This window comes from Glycine soja, chromosome 19 (assembly GCF_004193775.1).
Source record: "Glycine soja cultivar W05 chromosome 19, ASM419377v2, whole genome shotgun sequence".
Classification (NCBI taxonomy): Eukaryota; Viridiplantae; Streptophyta; class Magnoliopsida; order Fabales; family Fabaceae; genus Glycine; species Glycine soja.
The window spans coordinates 35,863,394-35,885,482 of NC_041020.1; the positions used below are offsets into that span (position 1 = coordinate 35,863,394).

A 22,089-nucleotide genomic window follows, 5' to 3' on the forward strand; every position below is an offset into this window, starting at 1 on the left:
ATCAAACTTTTATTTAGAGACTAATAACCGAATTTCGAAAAAGTTGAGGGACTTTGACTGGTCAAACTTTTTTTTTATGGACTAAAAATCAAACTTCAAAAAAGTTTAGGGACTAAAAACTAGTTAACCCTATGGCGTTCAAACTCTAGAGTAAACTTATAAACTCTTACGAGCTTAAGAACCTACCTGGTCCATGCGGGTTAAGTCACATTCAAACTCATTTTTTCGCAGACTTGGACTAGACTTGGACTAAACTAGTGCTAACTAGCGAGTCTAGACTGAGTCAAACGAGTTTGCTTGGAAAAAATAACCTGAAACGACATTGTTTGGTGCAGTTTTCTTGGGTCAATTTGGGAGTTTAGGGTTTCCATTTTGTCTTTAATTGTGCAACCCTAAAATGAACCCGCAGAGTCCTTCTCGACCCCTTTTGCTTCATTTGTTCCCTCTCTGTCTCCCAATCTGTCCCAGTTCTTCAATTCTTTCCTCGATTTTTGCAATTTGGTTCTTCAATTCTTTAAGAAGTTGCAATTTCTTCTAGACCCAGAACATCACGAGTTTGAGTTCACGACTCGCAAAGCTACCACCAATCGCGATTAGCTTCCAAGTGAAGGCTCGAGTGCGCCTCTGTTGTAACCATGTAAGCTTCTTTAGTCTTTGACTCATTGTTGTTGGTTGGTTCTGTTGTTGCCTTGTTGGTTGGTTCGTCCCAAATCCTAAATTTCCGATCCTATTACCCTCATCAAATGATATATTTAGTTGTTGGTTGGTTCTGTTTTGGTTGGTGACTTGGTTCTATTTTCTTTGGTTTGCCCCGAGTCTCTGCACTTAAATATAGGACTGACATAGCATATTAAAACTCACATCACAAATAGATTCTGCACTTATACACTCAAAATATGTTGTTCAATATACAATAACAAATAGAAAGGCGGTTCTATGCCTTACCATCTAAGGTTATTTCTAATTATGTAGTTACATTTACAACTTGGTGTAGTTTGTTTTATTATGCATTTATGTGCTTTAAAATATTGTTAAAATGTTGAATTTGTATAATATTTATAGGTAATTTATTATTATTTTTGTTTGACCTAGATCATTCTTACGAGTTTATGAAGCTTCACGAGTCTACTTAGACTCTTGATTTTGACAATTATGACTAACCCTAAAAGATATGATTTGATCACCCCTAAATATTTTGTTGAACATTAAAGACAAATATTCAAGTTCAAACTTCTTATCAATCCATTCACCGTCTAAACCAAACATAAAAGATATGATTACTGATAACATAACAAATTGAAAAAAAAAAACAAAGAAGAACAATCTTAGCATTCATAAATTTTGAATTCAAATTCTAAAAGAAGACAAATTTTATTGAATGACAAATAAACCAACAAAATGAATAAGTGTCGCAAAAATAAGATAGGTCAATTAAGTAATTTTTCTAGGATTTTAATTCTTATAGAGGATAGTAGATAGTAGATAGATAGATAGAAGTAGATTAATAAATAAATTTTGCAAAGCTCAAAGTATTGTAGACTGCAACAACCACCTAACACACGTCGCACAATGTGGCATGAGTGTGATAGAACAAGACATTGCAAGCTCAAAGTTGAAAATGGTTTATTCTATTTTTCTTTTATTTATCTCTCTCTTCGGTCCCTCTATTTCTTTTTTAATTCAAAGGGAACATATGTGTTAGTATTTATCTAAATGAGAAGAATAAAAAAAGGTAATCTCCGTCCAATGAGTAAGGGTGTTTAATAAATTATGTGAGTAAGAAGGAAAAATGATACATGTGCGATAGGTAAAGCCAAAATTGTCCCAAGTAAACAAGACACATGTACTACTATTGCTGGGGGCACGTAGTGATTGCTGCATGGAGGTTATGACTCTTATGAGGAACAAAATAGCCTTGTTGCCATTGCTGTGGGCACATAAATGCTATACTGAGGTAAGAAGGCAAACAGGGAAGACAAACACAGAATGGCTTCTAACCTTTCCCAAAATTGGATCACTCCTTTTTTTTCAGAGTAATCTCTCCCTCTCTCCTCTTTGCATATGCAAGGGTAAGGCTGCGTACAATATCCCTCCCTCATACCTTCGCATAGCGAAGAGCCTCTGAGCAATAGGGTACGAAGTTTTTTATTGTTTTGTTTGTTTTTATTTTATTTTGTTTCGTTTTGTTTTTGTTTGTTTTCTTTTTCTTTTTCATATCATTATTTATTTATTGATGTTATTTTAGGTTGTATTATTAATATTTTTACCATTTTATTATTGATTTCCCTTTTCTGTTTTTAAAATTAATAAAGCTAAATTTTACTATTTTTTTTTAAAAAAAGCTAAAACAAATAGAGAAAAGAAAGAAAAAAATTAAGATAAAATCAGATAAATTCACTAATCACTTTATCCTTAAGCAATACACTATTCTTCACAACAAAATAAATTATGTATTATTTTATGTAACGAAAAAAAAGGCTATATATCAAATACTATATTTTTACTTTTTATATTTAATCAAACAGGTAAAGAAATATTTTATTAACTTCTCTTCTTTTTTCTATTAATTCCAACAACCCAAACATCTTCTCAATTTTAGCTTACTTTTCCTGTACTTTTATTCCATCCTCGTATTTGATATTGTGTTTTCTTTGAAATTAACAATACAGAAACATTTAAAGTTTTGGTTTAATTTGGTAAAAAAAAAAAAATTGGTTTAATTGTGTTTTTTTATTCTCTTTTATCGTGATTTTGTGGATTTGATGTCTCATGCATTTTTCATTATTTTGATTTTACTTTTTAACTTAAGTAATTTTAATTCATTAATTAATTTGACATACAATATTTAATAAAAATACTCATGAGATAATAATTCAATAGGGTAAATGGTCAATTTAGTACTTGTAGTTTACATTTGCTGAAAATTTCGTCCCTATATTGTAAAAATTACCTATTTAACCCCCAAATATAAAATGTCACAATAATTTGATCATAGCCTACGCGGTTTAAACTGATCTACTTAACAAAACAAGGATATAACACACACGGACTAAATCGTCATTAAAATTAAAAAAAGTAAAACATCACAAAAAATCATTTCTTGAACATTTCTTGTTCTCAAAGTCAACCCCAACCACCAGACCATATCCCACCCCTCTCTCCTTGTTACCGGGATGCACACCAATCCATTCCTATCGTCGGTTACACTTCCTCCGGTGGCCACTTGTGAGAATGCGAAGGTTTGTCACACGACACCATCCCCACCACACAAAACCTGAGGAGCTCCACGCTTTCTTTGTTTTGTGTGTCTTGTGCTGCAGACAAAATTTGAGGAAAAGGGTAGGGAGTCAGAGTTTCAATCTCTTGCATTATGTTGTAATCTTTTGTTAAGTGTGTCTCCTTTTTATTTTTAGTTTGTTTCTTTTTTCTATTTACTGTTTATACCTTCATACATACTCTGAAGCTTTGATACAGTTTGGCAAAATTTGATTCTTTTTCTGTTTTGCCATCCCATTATTTCTCTGCTGATTGTGATCATGAGGCAATTCATTTAAACATGTATGATTTTTGAGTTTATGATGGAAACTAGCCTCATAAATTAGGAGCTACGTTGAATTTTTAACTTAGCCTTATGGAATGCATTTGTTTTGTTTTCATGGATTTTTCACTTAATTTCTTTAGGTTGCATCAAGTACCCAGTTCTGAGTTGTGTGTGCATTACTATTAGCATTATCGTAAAAATAATAATTCTTACTCTTAAATATAAATTTTGGTTGAATTAACATAGAAAAACTACTAGGTCTGCTATTTTGTATTTTTTTTTTTAATTTAGTACAGGTTGGTGATACACATGCAATCCCGTGTCTAAAAGTTTACAATAGTAAAAACTAAAAACTTTACAACATGTAACTAATATAAAAATAAATCTGATATTGTAGAATTGTGCTATGTTATTGAGTGGATGAAGCTATATATCTTGTTGGATTTTAATTTCTGTTTATTTTAGGGATCCATATTATAAATTAACAGCAATAACGAACTAACAAAGACTTCATTTTTTTCATTTTTTAGAGATATTTTAATATTCTATATATAAAGGGGGAAGCATGTGCCCTGAATGGTTGCTTTTCCCACTTCCCATCAAAGTTTGCTTTTATAAAGTATTGTGTGATATAATTTACACATTTTAATTCACCTATATTTTGTATCCCTATCCTTATATATCATGTCCAAAATGAGGCAATGAACAAATCTTGGTTAATTCAGAAGCCTGAGAAGCTTATATTTTTATTTCTTGCAAAAATTTATAACTATAGTAGGCGTTGTGTACTTGCTAGAAATGTCTGAGCAACTTTGATAAGCTCTGTCTACAACTTTGTTCAGATAAAAAAAAAAAAAAAGACAACCAAAATAATCAACTATTAAGATGAAAAAAATGGCTATATATGTTAGATGAAATTACTTTGGAGCTAGGATCTGATGATCCAGTGGCATAACAAAGAAAATAAGAACTTTATATAATTTGCTAATTTATTTCTCATAGTTGGCTCACAAACTTATAAAAATCATTATATAGTTAATATAACATAATATGCTTTTTAAAGATGAAAAGCCAGAAAAGGGAAAAGAAAATAGAAGTCTTAAAACTTTTGTGGTGGTCCAACATAATGCATGAACATGGTAAGAACACTGAGGTGATTAGGGAAACCATTCCCTGGACCCCACCATGTCTGGAGCTTTGTAGCACCAAGTTGCCTTTTTAAATTTAATACCCACACTTGTAGATCTAGATACATACTCAAAAAAATGACTTTTCATATGCTACTTTCATGCACTACCAAAAATTGAGACTTTTACGTCGGTTATTTTGAACATACAACATCGGTCACGAGACATCGTTGTAGCGAGTGTCGTAAGAAGTTTGGGGTCAACAACGACGGTTCCTTAGGTCTGTCTTAGAATGTCCGTCATTCTTAGACGGTCTTCGCATCGAAACCGTCTTAGAATGTGTGGTTTTTTTAAAAAAATTCCATTTGTTTTGCTTGCCCCTTCATACAATAATGATTCAGGCCTATAAATGCCAATACGTTTTAATTAAATTTGCATGTTTTGAATAGCCAATACGAAATTTCCAATACTCCATATCATTTGCATACGTGGAAGTTAAGGGACTAAAGCTCCATGTTGTTGAGATTGGAAGTGGTCACTCCTTGAACACCATACACTTACCAAAACATTGTTGATTCATTAGGTTCTTCAAATTTCATTTTTTAGTGATAATTCTCTTGGTGCAGGTCAAAAGGCACTGGTTTTCTTACATGGATTCCCAGAAATATGGTATACATGGAGGCATAAGATGATTGTTGCAGCAAATGCTGGCTATCGGACTATTGCCTTTGATTTCAGAGGCTATGGACTTTCTCAACATCATGCGAAGCCACAAAAAGCAAACTTACTTGACCTTGTTGATGATGTCGTGGGTCTGTTGGATTCATTAGGCATTACCAAGGTATGCAACAACATGTGCTATACAATACAATTTGAGTAATATCTATCATACTTAACAAACTACATGAGTTTCAAGAATTATAGAATAATACATTCATAGACAATTCTGAAATTAACAAATTTTATCACCAAATTTTCCATTAAAACTTGTCTCAAATATAAGCAGACCCATAATAAAAGAGACCAAGATAGAAAACTAAAATCATGGTTGATTTATCTCATATACTTATGTGGTTATATCAAATGCAAAGGGAAAAAACAACACCCTTTTGATTCAAGTGAAAACTTAGGCTAATTGTATGTGCAATTTCAATTGTTTGCATCACAGGTGTTGGATCAAGTGGCCTCGGAATAATTAAGAAGGGGGGTTGAATTAATTATTAATGTACCTTGACTAATTAAAAAATTATCTTTCTTAATGTTATTAGATTCAATTAGGCTTTTACTACAAAGTTAAGAAAGTAAAGAACAGTAATTGAAACTTAACCAAAAGTAAAAGCAATAATTAAAAAGTGCACAGTGGAAATTAAAGAGTATAGGGAAGAAGAAGACAAACACAAGAATTTATACTGGTTCGGTAACAACCTATGCCTACATCCAGTCCCCAAGCAACCATCGATTCTTGAAATTTCTTTCAACCTTGTAAAATCCTTTACAAGCAAAGATTCACAAGGGATGTACCCTCCCTTGTTCTCTTTGAACAACCAAGTGGATGTACCCTCCACTTGAACTGATCCACAAGAGATGTACCCTCTCTTGTTCTCAGTTACAACAATCCAAGTAGATGTACCCTCTACTTGTACCACAAAGGATGTGCCCTCCAATGTGTTAAGACAAAGAATTCTCAGGCGGTTAGTCCTTTGAATCTTTGTAAGGGGAAACAAAAGATATCTCAGGTGGTTAGTCCTTTGAAATCTTTTGTTTAAGGGAAAAGGAAGAATCAAAAGAATTCTCAGACTGAGTCCTTTTGAATTCTCTTGAAAAGGGAGAAGGGAGACACAAAAGAATTCAGGCGGTTAGTCCGCGGTTAGTCCTTCGTTCTTTTGGAAAAGGGAGAAGAGAGACACAAAAAGAATTCAGGCGATTAGTCCTTGTTGAATTCTTTTTGGCAAAGGGAGAAGAGAATGAAAAAGATGAATAGCACAAGTTTTTGAACAAAGAACTTTTCTTGGAAGAGAAAGTTTTGAACAAAAACTTTTAGAAAGATGAAGAGAAGATGAATCAGAAAAAATCTATTGAAAGAGATGAAAGAAAATATTGAAAGATTGATTGAAAGAGATGATTAAGATCAATAATTTGTTTCATGCCAAGGTCACATATTTATAATTTCTTGATGACTCAAGTCAAAACTTGTAACTCTTGGCAATTCCTTTAAAACTAATTACTTAAAAAGTTATGACTTTTGAAAGAATGTTCAGAAACAAGTCACTTGAAGAATTGTGACTTTTGGAAATGAATTTTTCGAAAATAGTCACTGGTAATCGATTACCATTAAGGTGTAATCGATTACACATCAACAAATGTGACTCTTCATTTTGAATTTTGAAAATCTTAACGTTTTAAAATACTGGTAATCGATTACATGATTATGGTAATCGATTACAGATTTGTAAATCAGTTTGAAAAACAATGCTGGCTACTAGTAATCGATTACTACCTTCTGGTAATCGATTACCAGAGAGTAAAACTCTTTGGTAAAAGATTTTGTGAAAACTTCATGTGCTACTCAATATTTTGAAAAACTTTTTAGTACTTATCTTGATTGAGTCTTCTCTTGATTCTTGAATCTTGATCTTGATTTTTCTTGAATCTTGATTCTTGAATCTTGAAACTTGATTCTTGAATCTTGAATCTTTGCTTGAAACTTTGCTTAACTCTTGATTCTTTGGCATCATCAAAATAACCTTGGAAGACATTGCTTCCACAATAGGCTGTGCTTGTTGGTAATTAAGGACTTTGGTGCCTTTCCAGCATATATTGTTGTCGCTCTCCATCTAGACAAAGTAGATTCAGTCATAATGTTAGGTTTTCCATTCATGCTTCCAGGTCCCTCTGCTATTCAGAACCTCCCAAAAGGCTCCTACGTTATTAAGTGGTAGGTGTAAATTCTCTCCCATCATTTTCATCTCCCTCTTTGTCAATAATGAACTAATGATTAACTATATTCAGGAGGCTGGGAGGGTAGAAGCAGATTTTGTTTGCTTTGATGTTAAGTCAGTTATAAGGAACATCTACACACTCTTCTCTGGAAGTGAGATACCAATAGCAGGTGATAATCAGGAAATCATGGATTTGTATGACCCAACTACTCCCCTACCACCATGGTTCTCTGAGGAAGACCTGGCAACCTATGAATCACTATACAAAAAATCTGGCTTCAGATTTGCATTGCAGGTTCTATACAGGTAATCCCAGTACAATACCTCTTTTAGAAATCTAAAAAAGTGGATTCTTTTTCCTTGTATTTCAATATTGGCATGTTATTCTCAAGAATTGAAATCTTATTCTAAATAATTGTATGCAACTAAGGTTCTTTTATATGTGACATGACATGTCATTTTCCTGAAACCAGGTTTCTTAAGTTGAAGTCTTTTGTTTCAATGCTCTAAAATAGTTTTAGTTTTATAGTCTAGGGTACTTCAGTAATATTATCGCAGCTAATGATCCACAGAGGACTCTTGGAGTGGATAGTGGCATTGCTGGAATTAGTAGTTAAATGCCTATTGGAATCTGTAGCAATTTATGTTCAGATTCATGTACATGGCTATTCCTGTACCTAGAATACACAATGCATGTACTTGGTAACTATAATCATCATTAATCTCGTTGTAAATACAAAATTTTAATTACTAGATCAACTGAGTAACTCAAGTTATTCAAAAAATTAATTCTCTGCTAGTAATTCTCTAAAACTTTCTCAAGTTGGTATCAAAGCAGGCTTGGCCCCATGATGTCTCTATTCTGCCTCTCAATCCCAAAAGGAGGGAATATGATAGATGACAAGTTCTAAGTAATAGGAGGGAATCAATAGTGATCAACATTGTGATTAAAGAGAGGCCAGGTCTCATGAATGCTTGTAGTAGGAGGGATAGCCCTGGTCTCTTGAATACCAGGAGGAGATTCTGCATTCCTATTGTTCTATCCTGTTTCTCAATCTTTGTTTTAGCATCCTAATGCATATTATTCAGAGATTGCTTGATCTATGAATAAAACATACAATTAACATGACCTATTCACCTTTATATAAAATGTACAATTGCACATAAACAAACAAAACGCAAACCAACCAGACCTCTACAATTCTATATGTATTCTTCAAATGTAAATTGATCTTACCTCTTATTTGCATTTTGGTTCTCTGATTTTGTTTCTCATGTCCATCCACCACTTTTCTCAATGTCGACATCCCATCCACATTTAATTTTCTAGACAACTTTGTGTTTATCTCATTAGTAAGAACAACTGCAGGATTTTCTAATTCTCCATGATACCCATGACCTGACGTGTGCAGACATTCATTCTTCCCCATAACTATAGTTGATCCAATCTCTGATATGCGGTTTAGCAGTTCCATAACACGAGACTCATTACCAGGGATAACCTAACAGTGATATAAAAAGCAATGAACAGATTTACAACACATTATTAGATAGAAATTTTCATAATTATCTTTTTTCTTCACCTAGAAAAATTTCAACAACTAACACAACCAAAAGGTTAGCCAGAAAAATCAAAAGTTGGTAAAGAATGGATTTAAATTTGAAAGTAAAAACAGTAAATTGCAAGTTCATATACTGGTATTGGTTCATTAGCAAAAGGTTAATGTAGTCCATTATGCATTTTAGATTATAGCATATTTTAAGGAAATAATCATTTTTTTGCCAGCTTCCTGAGATAGCTTTAAAAAGAAAACAATTATTTCAAAGAATTTAAGTGTTCCTAAAAAAGCCTTCAGCTATACGAGATGTGCTTTAGATAAGTATAATACATGAAAACATATTCAAAATAATTTGTGGAGCACTTATTAGTGTCCTACATCTTCATAAAAAAAAATTAGTGACCCACCTTAATGAATTATTGAAATGAAACTAATTTTTAATTGAAAAATAACACAAACAAAACCCCCAATTCTAATTGATGAATAACACAAACAGTACCTATAAAAATGCTAATTTTGTCCTTATAATTTGTTCAAAGTTCAATCAAATGTTAATATTTTGGGGCTCTGACAAAGGAAGAAGAGATTAAGCACGTACAGTTGTTGCTTGACAAAATACAAGTAGCCATACTATAGGAAGACCAAGATGTCTAAGCTTCAGGCACAAGGTATATGATGCAAAAGAGGAATATGACTATGGCTATGATGACTACAAACGATACACAAGTTTCAGGAGAATCCTGCAGTCCATATGCCATGTTGAGGGAAGGGACAATAAATTTGCACCCTTGGATTTTCAAACCCCAAAAAGATTTGACAATCACTACTTCATAAACATTGTTGAAGAGAAAGGCTTGTTAGGTTTTGACAATGTTCTTATCAACCATGACTTACATGGAAAGATTACAGAGCAGGTGTGGGCTTATGCCTCTAATGAAAAAATTTGGTTTGCTTCATTTGCTAAATCTATGATTAAGATGGGAAACATCAATGTTCTTACAAGAAATGAAGGGGGAAATTAGGAGGAATTGTATGTTTGTCAATGCTTAGTTGTTATGTAGTGCATATGGTTTGTAATAATTAACTGATTGAGACGTAATCTTACTACTTGCAATTGAGAATATAGATTATATATGAAATTGATCACCTAACAAATGGAAGAAGAAAATGTTTATATATTTTGGCAACTATACTAAATTGGCATCAATATCAGGGTCCTAACATGGTTGCTAGAAAGAATGAAGTTCCATTAAATAGTTGTAATCATAATGTCATTCTACACAATTCCCTTATTGCATACCTTTTGGTGTTTCACACAATGCATTTGTGGCTCGAATTAATATTCCATTTATGCTTAATCTACTGCTGAACTTGTTGGAATTAGTAGTGGATGCCTGGCTTAATTGTTAAGTTCTGCCTATAGGTCTAGTTCCCCCAGCATGAAAGATATTGAAGCCTATTCTGCAATAAATACAGCAAAATTGGATGAAGCAGAACTTGCCAAATCTGTTCCTCACAATATATGTTTGGAGGTACCATTCCAAGTATGATCAATATTTATAAGCACCAATTATGAAGTACTTTTCTATCCTATTAGTTTCATGTCTGGCTTAATCAAATCCACTGACAACTATAGACAATGTTTTTATGGACATGGACAAATCTAGGTTTTGAGGTTTGGGGGCAGTTGCTCCCCAAGATTTTTATTTTTTAATATGTATAACTACATGCATATAAACTCCATGAATAGATAATAAGAACAATTAGTACATCTACTGCTTATGTTCTAGCTAGTTCGTGTGAAATGTAAATCAGAAAACAAATTAAGAGATGCGAGTGGATCAAGAGACATTGGATTGTTTCAGCTTAACCAATGGTCTTGAATTCGAGTTCAACATATGTTGTTCAATGAGAGTTTTTTTGTCCATAATGATGATTCTATCCAACTCAGCCTGCCTCCTATGGAAAATACATTTGGTTCAAGCAATATATTTGTGACATACGTTGCAGTTTTCCCCAAGGGTGTGTTTCACAATGAGATTGAGATCATTTTATGATTCCTATTATAAGCCTGAGTTAAATATCATCTCATAATCCAAATATAGATTAGACAAAGAATAAGTCTCTGGCAAAGTATTGGTTCATAAGGTGTTGAAGAACTTGTTGGCTTGGAAAGGATAGTTAATTCTTACTTATTAGTTTTCATTTGTTTATAGTAAATAATTGGGTGAGAATTAAAAGATACTGATTGCTTAGGACAAAAAACAAGTGAATTGAAAGAAAAAGGGAAGGAATTGAAAGGAAGGTAAGGGCAGCTGAGGTTATATTATATAGAGACAAGGCAGTGGCAGGAGAGAGCCTATAGGGCAGGGTTGTCTGTTTTTCATTTTCTCTTAGTTTATCCATTTGCTTTTCTTTTTCTTACCTTACGGACAGGGACCATCCACAACACACTCAATCAATGGCACTAAAAGTAAAAAAAAAAAAAATAAGTGTACACTCTCCCCCATATTGGCATTTCTCTACTACAACTAGCTAACCTTAGTTAAGCCTTCACCCATATAAAAATTAATTAACCAATATCATTGCCCCATATATTTTTCTTCTTTGGCAATAAAATGAGGGTGCATGGGAAAATAGAATGCTTAGTGGCCACTACAGGGGTTCCCCCCTCCCCCTTTTCCCACTCAGAAATCAAAAGCATTGCAGTACACAGAGCATTTAGTTAACACTGGTTTTATTTCATTGCAAACTCTATGAGTTGTATCATACCAACATTATTTGATTGTAGTTTTATGACAATAGTCATAAACATGAGTAAAAACCAACACCTAATCCCATTCAAATGCAAGGCAATGATTACACACAAACTTGGATTCTCTCAAGTGAAAATATGTATCAAGTATGGATCTATCTGCCCTTTTGAATTAAAGTATCTTAGAAATTTAACTAGTTTTAAATCAAAGGTAGATACAAACCTACAATAACAATAACTAGTTTTAAAGCAAGAACTCAATAACAATATTACAATATATCTGTAGATGAAAAGACTTATAGAAGCTGAGCATAAAACAAATAGATTTGCTCAATTGAATTAATCCACAATATAAGGGGGTCACAGAAGAGAAAATTGATGCAAAACAGTAGTAAATGCTAACAAATATTGAAACTCAAGGAAATCAAGAGATCCCAGAGCTGCATCACATTGCTGCTAAAATATCATTTCAGGACAAAGAGCATACTGTTATGAACCAAGTATCCCAAAAGCTTAAGCTATTACGTGAAGGCACATGAATGGTTTCATACATATTAAATCTTTAATGTGCCCTCTCATGAATGGTTTCATACTATATTAAAGCTAGCATGGTGAATTTTAACCATAAACCCCCACGCTTCTCCGTCATGGCCTAGACCATAAACCCCAAACCCCAATGCTCATTCCGTCACACATCAAACCCAATGTCATCAACGCCCACAGTCACTCCAACCCCAATGGAATTCAACAAAGAAGACATGAAAATGCAAGAGAGGGGTTCATACCTTCTAATGACGAGAGTAATGTGGTGGAGGAGTTTAGACTTCGACGTCGACGGGGGCACGATGGTCTTGAGAAGACGACAATGATTGCAAGTTCAATACGATGAGGTTTAAAGCTAGGTAAGGCACAAGAGTGTTTCAGAGACTTAAGTGAGAACAACGTGTGCAATCTCTAACCATACAAAGACGGTTTTCGGGACTAGACCGTCTTTGTATGGTAATAAAACATTTATAAGTTTGCCATCAAACAATATTTAAAGACGGGTTTATGCAAACGTCATCGTTTAGTTCTTGTTAATTATGAAAACGCCACCGCCGCACTTTCTAAGACGGTCCTTTACAACTGTCTTAGAATCGCCGACGTAAAAGGATAAATTTTTAGTAGTGATGGTATCTTCTTTATTGTTTTTACATAGGTCATGAATAATATTTTACCACTTATAATATTGGGGAACAAGTAAAACTCCATATCCTAAAATATGGAATTACCAATTTCTGGTTTTGATTATCCATTCTAATATATTTTGAATTGTTCAGTTGCATGGACGATTTGGAAAAACGTTATTTGGAGCTTTTCTCTGCATAATCCTTCCACCATTGGAGAGTTCCTTGGGGATTTTGATGGTTGATAATGGATGAGAAACAAGTAGATGGAGAAACTTTGTTTCTGGGTGTGCAATGTTTGTAGTAATTTATTGTGCTTATATCTAGGTTTGTCATGCAGGCATGTCATTGTTGCAATCATTTTCAAAAATTACAAATCTGAGGACTATTGTGATGGGTGTTGACATTGGGGTTATATAATGCAATACATGACTATTACATCCATCCTACCAGGAGTCAATAGTATTGGGTGAGGACACCATATGACAAACCAAAGCCACCCTCAAATGAAGAGAAGACCTGGACAACCTAAGAAGGCTAGGAGAAAGGACACAACTGAGGGAGAAAGCAGCAACAATAGGATTATGATGAAAAGGAATTTCCCCACTGTTACTTGTATGAGATATGGCCTTGAAGGTCACAACAGTAGGGGCTGCAATAATGGTGGTGTGCCACCTAAACCCAAAAAATGGAACATTAGGCATTAGACGTATATTAGATGTGTTGTGGTGTCTTTGTTTTTTGGTAATGTATAGTCATGGTAGAAATTTTACTACTACTTGGGAACTTAGGTATGTTATGTTTAATGAACAATAGTTTTATTTTCTCTGAATGCTTGTTTTAGCTTTGTGGACTACGTACATATTATCTTATTTCATGGATAATTCTGCTATTAAGTGCATGTTATCACTTATTTTGTGGACTAGTTTGTCAGTTAGTAATATTTGTTAGGGATCAATTTGTCAGTAAGTGTATATGTTTTGGTGGGAAGTTTTTAGAAGGAAAGTTCATTTGTACGTAGTCGTTATGTTTGTTGATTCGAAAATCAATAAATTTAAAAAGTGACAATTTAGTCCAAAATGACGTGAAAAGTTACTATGCATACGTGTACTTGCCAATGTGGATGAGTGTGAGCCATATAGGTTACCTCCATTAACAGAGACAGAAGGATTTTAACAGTTGGACCAAATAGTTATAACATTTGACATTTGTGGATTAAATAGGTAATTTTTCATAGTACATAGACAAAATTGTCAATGAGTGTAAACTAGAGGGACTAAATTGATCATTGACCTTAATACAATATAAAGTGCTACATTGGAATAAATGTACTAATATGACTTTTTTTTTTTTTGAATTTGATAAGAGATTAAAAATTCCTTTGACTAGTTTATAAGCTACTTTGATCAAAATAAGCTTGTTTGATACACGAACTTAATTTAGTGGATTATCTTTCATAAGTTATCTTAAGTAGCTTATTTTGATAAGCTACTTCAAGTAGCTTATGAAAAACAAATTAGCTTAAAAGCTACTAGCTCTTTTTTTTCTCAATTTTATTCTTACTATTTTATCTGAAATTCTATTTTATCCTTTATTCAATTTAAAAACCATCTTATCTTTTTTTACTGGAAAACTTCTCTTATCTAATTTATCATTCTTACACACACACGACAGTCAACTCATCGATTGTCATTGTCACATTGTTCCTTAAGGTGAGAAATTATTTGAATCATATCAACTTTACAATTATTTGTTGAATTATTTTTATTTTTTAATTATATAACCTAATTAAAATGGAATTTCAAAATATATGATTAGTTTTAAATAGAAGATTTGATTTGTATCATGTTTCGTAGTTATGCAAGTGAGAGATCCAAGTTATTAATGTATAAATAGAAAAAAATAATTATTTAAGAAAATTATAAAGAAAAAACACTTTTTATTTTTTTAAAATAATATTAATAATAAAGTATTTAGATGTCAAAAAAAATGATTTTAAAACATATAATTCTAGTAAAGTTCATTTCATTTAATTTTACTTTTTCAAAAGAAAAAAAAAGGAAAAATTTGATTTTAAAAAATGAGTAAAATCACCATATTTACCATTTTCTTATAATACAAAATTTAAAAATTATTATTCTACTAAGAATATAAGTTATTAGAAATAAATTTAAATGTAAAAAATATTAAATATGTCTTTTTTCGTCATTTGATAATTATAATTAGTTTTATCAAATATTTTCAATTAAATCAACTAATTTCTAGGTTTTCAACGCCTAACTTATAACTTATTAGTTTCCAACTAGCTTATCAGTTAATTTTACCAAACATAGTCATTATAATAGAATACCACATCAATATTTTCATTAAATATTTTATTTTAAGGTAACATATAAATAAAAAAATATATAGTTAAAATTAGGGGTGTGTAGGCTTTTGTGACCCGACTTGAAACCGCACACCACAAAAAAAAAGACCTTGGGTGGGTTCGATTTAATGGGTTTGTCGAGTCTTAGTTTTGGTTTTGAAGGGGTTTATTTTGGAGGGTGCAGGTCTAAAATTTTGGAACCATCGAAACCGACCCGCCCGACATATACTGTTTGTAAGTTTGTAATTACCTATGTAGGCTACGTTTAGTGTTAAGGCTTTAAGACCGAAGTAGGGGTGATACTAGGTGCACCCAACATTATTGCTGGTGCACCCATCATTTTAAGTGAATGGGCAAAAATGCCCTTCACTCAAGTTGATCCGTATGAGTCATACGGATTTCATACGAATCAAGTTGATCCGGATGGTTTGTACGGATCAACATGATCCGTATGAGTCATATGGATCAAATTGATCTGTATGTTTAAATTATACTTATGGATCAAGTTCATCCGTACAAACCATACGGATCAACCATAAGATAATTTTGGAATTAACAAAAAATGTTGGGTGCACAAGCAATAAAGCTGGTGTACCTAGCATCACCCCCGAAGTGGCTCAATAGGCCAATACTAAGCCCAATTGCAACCCTACTACCTCCACTTGGTCAGATCTTTCATCAGTATTTAGTAACCTTAAACCCTTAAATGCCTTTCACTTGTTTCTTTCATTTCTGAAGCTTTGTTGCTTCGCCGCTCTCGCCTCTAAAAAAGATTTGGAAGGAAGAAGGTGCACATCAATGACTGGAAAAAAATGGGTTTAATTACTTAATTATATTTAATTTATTAAATATTTAAGAAAATTATCTAATATTTTAAAATAAAATCTATCACTAAAGAAAAAATGATAAAGATCTTGAGAAATCTTTAATCCCACGTGACTTTATGGAATCCACCAAAAAATAATTTAAGATTTCAATTTGAAATCTACCACCAAAGATGCTATGAGCCTGATAACTCAAAAATCAAAATTAATTTTAAGTAGAAATTGATATAAAACATAAAGGTAAAATTACATTTTTTGTCCCCCAGTTGTCTCTAATTTCGATTTTAGTGATCCTTTAAATTTATTCATGAATTGAGTCTCCCAATTATGTCAAACTGTAAATGTGGTCCCCAAGCCCAAATTTGAACGTTAATTGTCACAAAGAAACGTTGATTGCCACGTGTTACATTCTGATCGGACAATGAACAGAAAAATGTTAGAGCGGGCTCTTGAGCGCACCTTTTCGTATCTAATCAGAATGTGACATGTGATAGTCAATGTTTCTTTGTGATAATCAACGCTCAAATATGGGCTTGGGGAGATTTGACATAACTAGGGGACTAAATTCGTGAATAAATTTAAAGGGGGACTAAAATCGAAATTGAAGACAATCAGGGGACCAAAAATACAATTTTGCCAAACATAAAATAAAAAAATAACTAACAAAAGGCTATCTTTTCTCGTTCATTCCTTTTCTTATTCCCTTCACGGGCACCTTTTAAGCCTTTTCAGCGAAAGCCACGCATGGGAGCTTCAATTCTCTTAACATCTCAAAATCGAGATGTTGATCTTATTAGATCCATTATTTGAAACAACTTTGCTCTTTTCCAATGGTTGCTTGTCTCCAAGGTCAAGCTCTTGACTATCAGAGACTCTTCCTCAACATCATCGGAAAATATGGCTACCGTAAGTAGCAACTGCTAGAGAGAGCGTTCGTTAGTGATCATCGACTTAATGATGCCTAAATTGTGTATACCAAACTGATTAACCTGTTATCTGCTTAAATTGAAACTCGCCTAAACCGTGGAGTCAAACAGTCGGAGACAATATGAAAAATATGAGGTTTTTGAAGCTGAACCCATCCTAACCCACCTGATGCATAGCCCTAGCCGTGTGTTTGAAGAATCACTTCGCTGAGGACTGATTTGGCATACTAGTGTAGCAGGGAGTGTTGATATTTGTTATAATGACATTTAGTGATGTTGGGTTGCCTTGCTTTGAACATAATTGATTTTTTATTATCTTCATTGTGTAATAGCTTTGATGACTTAGACAATTAGACATGTCGATTGACATAATGGTGGATGAATGAATGCCTAGCAATTATTACTCAATTAACTATGATTGATGGTCGAGATGCTTAGATTGGATAAACATTGTTATTTATTTGTTATTTTGATTTTTTTCAATTAAATTTACTAAAAAAATTGTACTTAGATTGTCTGTTTTTGTGTAGGGCCTAAAAATTAAAATGGGCTTAAAATAGTTTTTTTTAAGATAGTTTAAAAGTTTATAAAAAAACATTTTTTTGTTAAATAAAATATTTGGTGCAAAAAATGAATGTGGCCCAATTCAGGCCTATGGCCGAATAAACCCATCCGATATGCCTAAGACCCAATAAACCCGATTGTCCTTGTGGGTGAAAACAAGCCTGCTGTAGTGTCAATTGGGTTAGTGTGGTTTGGGCCTTTTGGGCCCGTATCCATCCTGCTAAACACTCCTAACTAAAGGGTGATGCTAAGGTTCACCACCGTAATTGCTTGTGCACCCATCATTTATAAAAAATGCCAAAAATGCCCCTCTTCTATCTTTTTCCTTAAAAAGCTGGGTGAGCAGTGTTTTACGCCTCCATGCTTTTTTTGTTCTTCTGTTTCTTTCTTTGGTGTGGTTTTTTCTTGAGATAGGTGAGCTTGGGTGAAGGTGAAGGGGTCAGTGTTCATTGTTGCGGTGGTTGGTTCATCGTCATCGCCATACGAGGTACACATTTCCGCTAGGTGTGCGCGAGAGGAGTAGTCTGTAAACCATACGGATCAAGTTGATCCGTAAAGCTTATACGGATCAAGTTGATTCGTATGTTAATATTATACATACATATCAAGTTAATTCGTAAAGGCTTATACGGATGAGGTTGATCCGTATAAGCCTTATGGATGAAGTTGATCCGTAAGGCTTATACGGATCAACCTCATCCATATAAGCCTTACGGATCAACTTCATCCGTAAGGTTTACAGATTTTGAATTTTTAACATTTATTTAAGTTTAATATTTTTTTAATTATTACTATGTTTGTATGGGCATTTTAAAAAATAAATTAATTGTTTATACGTGTAATTGATTTAATTCGTATGTAGAATGATATAGGGTTTTTGCATTTTATTATATATGATTATGAATTGTAGTGTTTATAAAATGCTGTGGAGTAAAAGATTATGTAGAGTTTTGTCTGATATTATATGTATAGTGCGGTTAGGTGTTGTATGTCTGTGTTGTTGAAATTTATGATTTGTTGTTAAGATGGACAAAGATCAATGGATGTATGACAGTATAATATCTGAAGAAGTTGATATGGATGATCAAAATGAACAAGAATGTGGTGTGAATGAACAACATGTTGATTATTTGGATGCGTTCAATACTTCTCAGGTAATAGTGTTGATTTTTGTTATTATTTTCATAAAATCAATGTCCCTTAGAAGACTAAAATGGTGTGGGTTGTGTTATAGGTGTTTGGTACCCGAGATGATGTTTTGCAATAGACTCGATCCGTTGCTCATGAAAATGGATTTCTGGCGGTCATTATGAGGTCTGACACAAACACTGGTAGTAGAGGAAGGACTTCATTTGTGTTAATTAGTTGTGAAAGAAGTGGTCAGTATAAGTGTAGGAAGAAAGATTTTGTTAGAAGAGATACTGGGACTAGGAAATGTGGGTGTCCCTTCAAGCTTCATGGGAAACCAGTGGTTGGAGGGCAAGGTTGGATGGTGAAGTTGATGTGTGGGATTCATAATCATGAATTGGCCAAGTCATTAGTTAGACATCCAAACGTTGGGCAATTGACTAAGGATGAAAAGATAATTATTGCTGATATGACCAAGTCAATGGTGAAACCAAGAAACATCCTGCTAACGTTGAAGGAACACAATGCCAATAGTTGTACAACCATCAAACAAATATACAATGCAAGAAGTGCATATCATTCTTCCATTAGAGGAAGTGATACTGAAATGTAACATCTAATGAAGCTTATTGAACGGGATCAATATATTCATTGGCATAGATTAAAGGATGAAGAAGTGGTACGTGATATCTTTTGGTGTCACCCTGATGCAGTCAAGTTAGTGAATGCATGTAATTTGGTGTTTTTGATAGACAGTACCTAGAAAACAAACAGGTACAGACTCCCACTACTTGACTTTGTTGGTGTGACACTAATAGGGATGACATTCTCTACTGGTTTTGCATATCTGGAGGGTGAACGTGTTAATAATGTGGTATGGGCTTTAGAATGGTTCCAAGGTATATTTTTAAGACGTGATGTCCTCCCTGGAGTTATTGTGATTGACAGAGACCTAGCATTGATGAATGCAGTGAAAACTGTATTCCCTAAGTGTACAAATTTGTTGTGCAGCTTTCACATAAACAAGAATGTTAAGGCAAAATGTAAATCACTAATTGGTCAAAAAAATGCTTGGGATTATGTCATGGATGCTTGGGGAAGTCTGGTTGATTGTCCTTCGGAACAGCAGTTCGATGAATGCCTTAAGAAATTTGATTGTTCACCTTGGCCAATGTTTGTATACTATGTTAACGAAACATGGATAATCCCTCACAAGGAAAATTTTGTTACAGCCTGGACGAATAAGGTGATGCACTTAGGAAACACAACAACAAACAGGTATGAAAATGTTCAATTATTTCTATTAAGGTTGATGAATTAATGGAATTTTATTATTGTATATGTTTATTGTTATTTGTGTATTTCAAATGTAGGGTTGAATCTGCTCATTGGGCTTTAAAAAAAGTATTACAGAATAGCCTTGGAGACTTATGTAGTGTCTGGGATGCCATGAACAACATGATCATGTTGCAGCATACTGAAATTAAAGCATCCTTTAAAACAAGTACATATGTGGTTGGGCATATTTAAAAAAAAAACCTTATATGAGAGGCTTATTGGAATGGTTTCAAGGTATACTTTAAATCAGATTGTTGCTGAGTTTGAGCGTGTACGTTATGCTGGCAAGAATCCTTCCACTTATGGTTGTGTCATGAGAACTACGCACGGTCTTCCTTGTGCATGTGAGCTATCTAAATATGTTGTTGGTTGCATCCCACTAGATTCAATCCATATGTTTTGGAGGAGACTCAGTTTTTCATACCAAGGGTTATCTAAGCCCGAAGTGACCATCAAGGAAGAGATGGAAACCATATCTAAAAGATTTGAGGAACTTGATGTTTATGGTTAGTTTACTCTAAAGAGTAAACTTCAAGAAATTGCATACCCTGATCAAAACTCTATGTGTCCTCCTCCAGCAAAGGTGAACACAAAAGGTGCACCGAAGAAACCGATGAACAGAAACCCAAGGTCAACAAAGCGTGATCCATCGTACTGGGAGTATGTAGATGCTTTACATTTTGTGCAAAATAGCAATTCTTCAGTGAAGTGTAGTGCATCATCTTCTGACCAGCCCAATCCCAATCCAAGAAGCATCATGGTGTTGGATCAATTTCAGCCATTTATCCACGATTTCATTGACAACATTGTCAATGTCAAAGCTGACGAAAACTGTGGATATCGGTCGATTGCCGGTTTATTAGGTATGGGTGAAGAGTCTTGGTCCTTGGTGTGCAACCATCTGCTCAAAGAACTTGGAAAATTCTCAGATGACTATATCAAGCTCTTCGGTGGCATAGACAGATTCGACGAATTAAGGATGTCCCTACTTGTTGATGGGTTAACCAAGGTATGTAATTTATGTTTTGCTTTTTAAGAATTAACTTTGATGTGTATATTTGTTTCATTCAGGTGATTGTGGATAAGTGGATGGATATAAGCGAGATGGGATATGTCATTGCATCAAGGTATAATGTAATCATTGTCCCAACAACAAAGCATGACGTTCTTTCCTCTTAGAAGTCAACCACCAACAGATTCTTCTGTGCATTGCATAATTTGTATCGATCACGTCTATGGCAATCATTTTGTTCAGGTACATTCAAGATATATAGTGTTATTTTTAAATTTATGCAATCAGTTATGTACACTTGAGTTAATATTGTTTCTGCATGTACAACAGGTTTATTTAAAAGACCATTATCCTTTACCGCCTGTAGCATTGTTATGGTCTAACAATTTTCATCCTCAGGCAAAGCAATGACCAACTCCATATATTAGTAGAATGCAACCTTATAGAAGCTTCATGATGTTCAAAAGAGACTATGTTGACATAAATGAAGACTGAACATGTACCTTGTAATGGTTGATCGTTATGAATTTTAATCTCACATTAGAGTTATCTATGTTTGTATATTTGTTTAATTAATTTTGAACACATAGTTCCCACCAAGTTATCTAGCTTTCTATGTTTGTTTAATTATTTTTTACTTATTTTATAATGAATTATTACTTAAGGCGCGTAGGTCAAATCTAATTTTATATTTTAATCATCATGTGATATAAATTGTTGTGATACGTTTATCCTTAATTATTACTTAATTGTTGTGTTAAGAAATAAATTAATTGGTGTTGATCGTTACAAATTACGCATGTATGATACATCGTTGTCAGAATTGACAACACATTGTGAAA

The 22,089-nt window shown here is 33.5% G+C and overlaps 1 protein-coding gene and 1 long non-coding RNA gene across 4 annotated transcripts; both read left to right on the plus strand.

The window, feature by feature from the left end:
* Positions 1–3,053: 3,053 nt before the first annotated feature.
* LOC114399730 lies at positions 3,054–13,983 on the plus strand. 3 transcript variants are annotated; one of them, XR_003663803.1, is made up of 4 exons: positions 3,054–3,339; positions 5,295–5,509; positions 7,555–7,607; positions 7,678–8,022. It is a non-coding gene; the product is annotated as an uncharacterized LOC114399730 (long non-coding RNA). The 3 variants fall into 3 exon arrangements; XR_003663804.1 differs by having other exon boundaries at positions 7,555–7,603; XR_003663805.1 differs by lacking the exons at positions 7,555–7,607; positions 7,678–8,022 and adding an exon at positions 10,590–13,983.
* Positions 13,984–20,301: 6,318 nt separating this feature from the next.
* LOC114398321 lies at positions 20,302–21,852 on the plus strand. The gene is made up of 3 exons (XM_028360507.1): positions 20,302–21,244; positions 21,307–21,490; positions 21,578–21,852. Exons 1-2 carry the CDS (start codon positions 20,798–20,800, stop codon positions 21,412–21,414), a joined length of 555 nt encoding a protein of 184 aa, XP_028216308.1. The 5' UTR covers positions 20,302–20,797; the 3' UTR covers positions 21,415–21,490; positions 21,578–21,852.
* Positions 21,853–22,089: the final 237 nt, after the last annotated feature.